Below are 2,760 nucleotides of genomic sequence, written 5' to 3'. Positions count from 1 at the left end.
TGTCAGTCAGTCTGCCTGTCTTTCTCTCTGTCTTCCTTCCTCTCTCTCTCTCTTTCTCTCTCTTTCTTTCTGTCTTTTTTTTCTCTCTCTCTCTTTCTCTCTCTCTCTCTCGCCATCTCTTTATATATAGTTTGAATCTGTTTTAATTACAAATGTAGCTACGTGAGGCAGCAGTTTTATTTGCTAGCTATCCAGAGTGACGACGATGTGTACCTATTTATTTGCTATCGATCCAATTATGTGTTTGCCTGATTGGCCATTGTAATATCTCGATATTTTGAAATTTTTTTAGACAAAAGATATTAAATGAATAAATTAATTTATCGTGAATTTAATTAGTTAAATATTAATTATCAAGAAATTGAGTTAATATTTTTCCATTGATATATTTGCGATATTTTATTAGTTTCAAAATTAATATAAAATAGAATTTGTTGGTGTAGTTGTATCTGTAGCACACAAAATTAATTTATTTTTAAAAAGCAGACGATGACGTTATTAACCCGGAACCTTACAGTCTCTCGTCAACTCATTTTTCACTTCCGTCGTTTTTTCTTTCTCTTCATCTTCTTTTTACTCATCTTCATCGTGCAACCCTCTTCCGGTCAACGGACTTACAAAAATAACTGCCAATGCGAATACGTGACAGACAGCAAGTGCGCCTACACGCTCCTCCTACCACTTGATTCCAGCCAATCAGGAACGAGCAGGACCCCGATCACGTGTCCACCTCCGCCAATCAACAGCGGCTGGGCGGATCTTGATGGGCGTTTAAACCAATTGAGGCAAAAGTTGACCGACTTGACGGTTTGGATGGCTAACAGCAATTCTTCAAACAACAACAACAATAATAATAATAACACCTACACAACAAATAACAATAGCAACACGACAACAAGTCTGCCAACAACATCTGAAGAAAAGATCTTAAATATGACGAGGACTCTGGAGCAGGAAATAAATGATTTAAAATCAAACATGACCCAATTAGGTCAGCTCTTGCAACTTTTAAATGGGTCATTTGCTAACATGTTGACCAACTTTCTTAACAACAGCAATAGTAATAATAATAATAATAATATTAACAACAACAATAATAATAATAGCAGTTATTTCAGCTACTTTGAAGCTTCTATTGTACGTTTTAATTGAGTATGTTGGTGTTGGGGATGATTGTGTTGATAGTAATTGATTGATGACGTCACAAATGTACCAAAACAACAACAACAACAGCAACAAAATTTCAAAACAAACACCATTGCAGAGTTCTATGCTCTATACGGTATCTGCACTTGACGAGAAAACAAAGAACTTAGAAGCGGCCATCAACAAAATAACAACAACGATCAATAACAACAACAACAACCCAACCAAAACATGTATTCGCCCATCCCTGGTTCTGACCGGAAGTGCCCCGGTTGATAGCGTAAAAGTGAACGCCACTAGTTACTTCGGTGATACGCCATTTTCAATCCGGATGTTGTTCGTCAATGATAGTGATAGCTTTTGGTGTCCGAGTAAGTGGTGTTGATTTGTGTGTGCGTGTGCGTGCGTGTGTGTTTGTGTGTGTTTGTTTGTGTGTGTGTGTGTGATGCAGGTTTTGGTGTAGAAATGTAATAAATTTATGTTTGCGTGCGAAATTGTTCTGGCGCATATGATGTGTTGATGGGTAAATGTAATGTCGTGACACACGAACACACGCACGCACAAACAAACACACGCACACACAAACAAACACACACACACAAACACTATTACATATATTCATGCAGACACTATATAACTTGTGTCCATTCACAAATTTATTAAGACGAGCCAAATCGGGTAGACGAGTCCATTCAATTTGACCTGGGAAGGTCCATTTCTGTGCTGGGGGTGGTTCTCAGGGGCAGGTCCAATTTCAATCAGTGGGTGTCCAGCTATCGGGTAGAATACGTAGATGACGTCACTAAGCAATGGGTGCAACTAAAGGATGAATTTAACATCGATGTGCAGGTTTTTATTTCAGTTTGTATTTTATTTCATTTTTCTTGTTATTATTAAGTTATTTTTTGTAATATATTAGAAAAATTTATTAAATAACAAATTACTTTTTCCAACATCACATTTTACACACACACACACACACACACACACACACACACACACACACACACACACCACACAAACACAGTTTGAAGGAAACAGAGATAGAAACACGATGAAAATAAACTATTTCTCCCAGCCAATCAGAACGCAGCATTTCAAATTTTACCCTCTGACCTCCGCCATGAACCCTGACGGAGCAACCTTCTCAAACAAGTGCACCAGGCTTGACATCATTTACTGCCCTGAATAATAATTACATATTTTTGCCTTTTTAAAAAAATAATTAAATTCAAAATTAACTTTTTTATATAAAAACTTTGATAACTCTTTACTGAATTATTATTTTTCGAATGAATTTTGTTCTAAAATATATCATTAAATGTAATTACATATTATAATTTAATTATTTATAAATATATATGTAAAATTTTTGTTGTAATTCACAAATACACTTACTTAGTAATAAATTTGTAGTATTAGAGCTAAAAAGCTTAGAGTTCAGATACTCACCTATGTATCTTATGTTATGTTATAGACGATAGTGATGTGGTAAAAACGTTTTAAAACGAATGATTTTTCCTGATTTTAATTAAATCAAAATAAATCAATTTTGCAATTGTTGTTAAATAAATGTAGAAAGAAATTTCGTTTCGAATAGGTGTAAAATGTCAT

General features: G+C 34.9%; 1 protein-coding gene across 1 annotated transcript; it reads left to right on the top strand.

Moving 5' to 3' along the window:
- Window positions 1–489: 489 nt before the first annotated feature.
- On the top strand, window positions 490–2,366 carry HELRODRAFT_188142 (hypothetical protein; the record flags this gene model as incomplete). Its single annotated transcript, XM_009011645.1, has 4 exons — window positions 490–1,137; window positions 1,265–1,517; window positions 1,811–1,995; window positions 2,174–2,366. 4 exons carry the CDS (start codon window positions 490–492, stop codon window positions 2,336–2,338), a joined length of 1,251 nt encoding a protein of 416 aa, XP_009009893.1. The 3' UTR covers window positions 2,339–2,366.
- Between the last annotated feature and the right edge of the window lie 394 nt (window positions 2,367–2,760).

The sequence above is a fragment of the Helobdella robusta genome (genome assembly GCF_000326865.2).
Source record: "Helobdella robusta unplaced genomic scaffold HELROscaffold_1, whole genome shotgun sequence".
In the NCBI taxonomy this organism is placed as follows: domain Eukaryota; kingdom Metazoa; phylum Annelida; class Clitellata; order Rhynchobdellida; family Glossiphoniidae; genus Helobdella; species Helobdella robusta.
The sequence above is the reverse complement of the archived record's forward strand: the minus strand, read 5'-3'. Positions and strand labels throughout refer to the sequence as shown.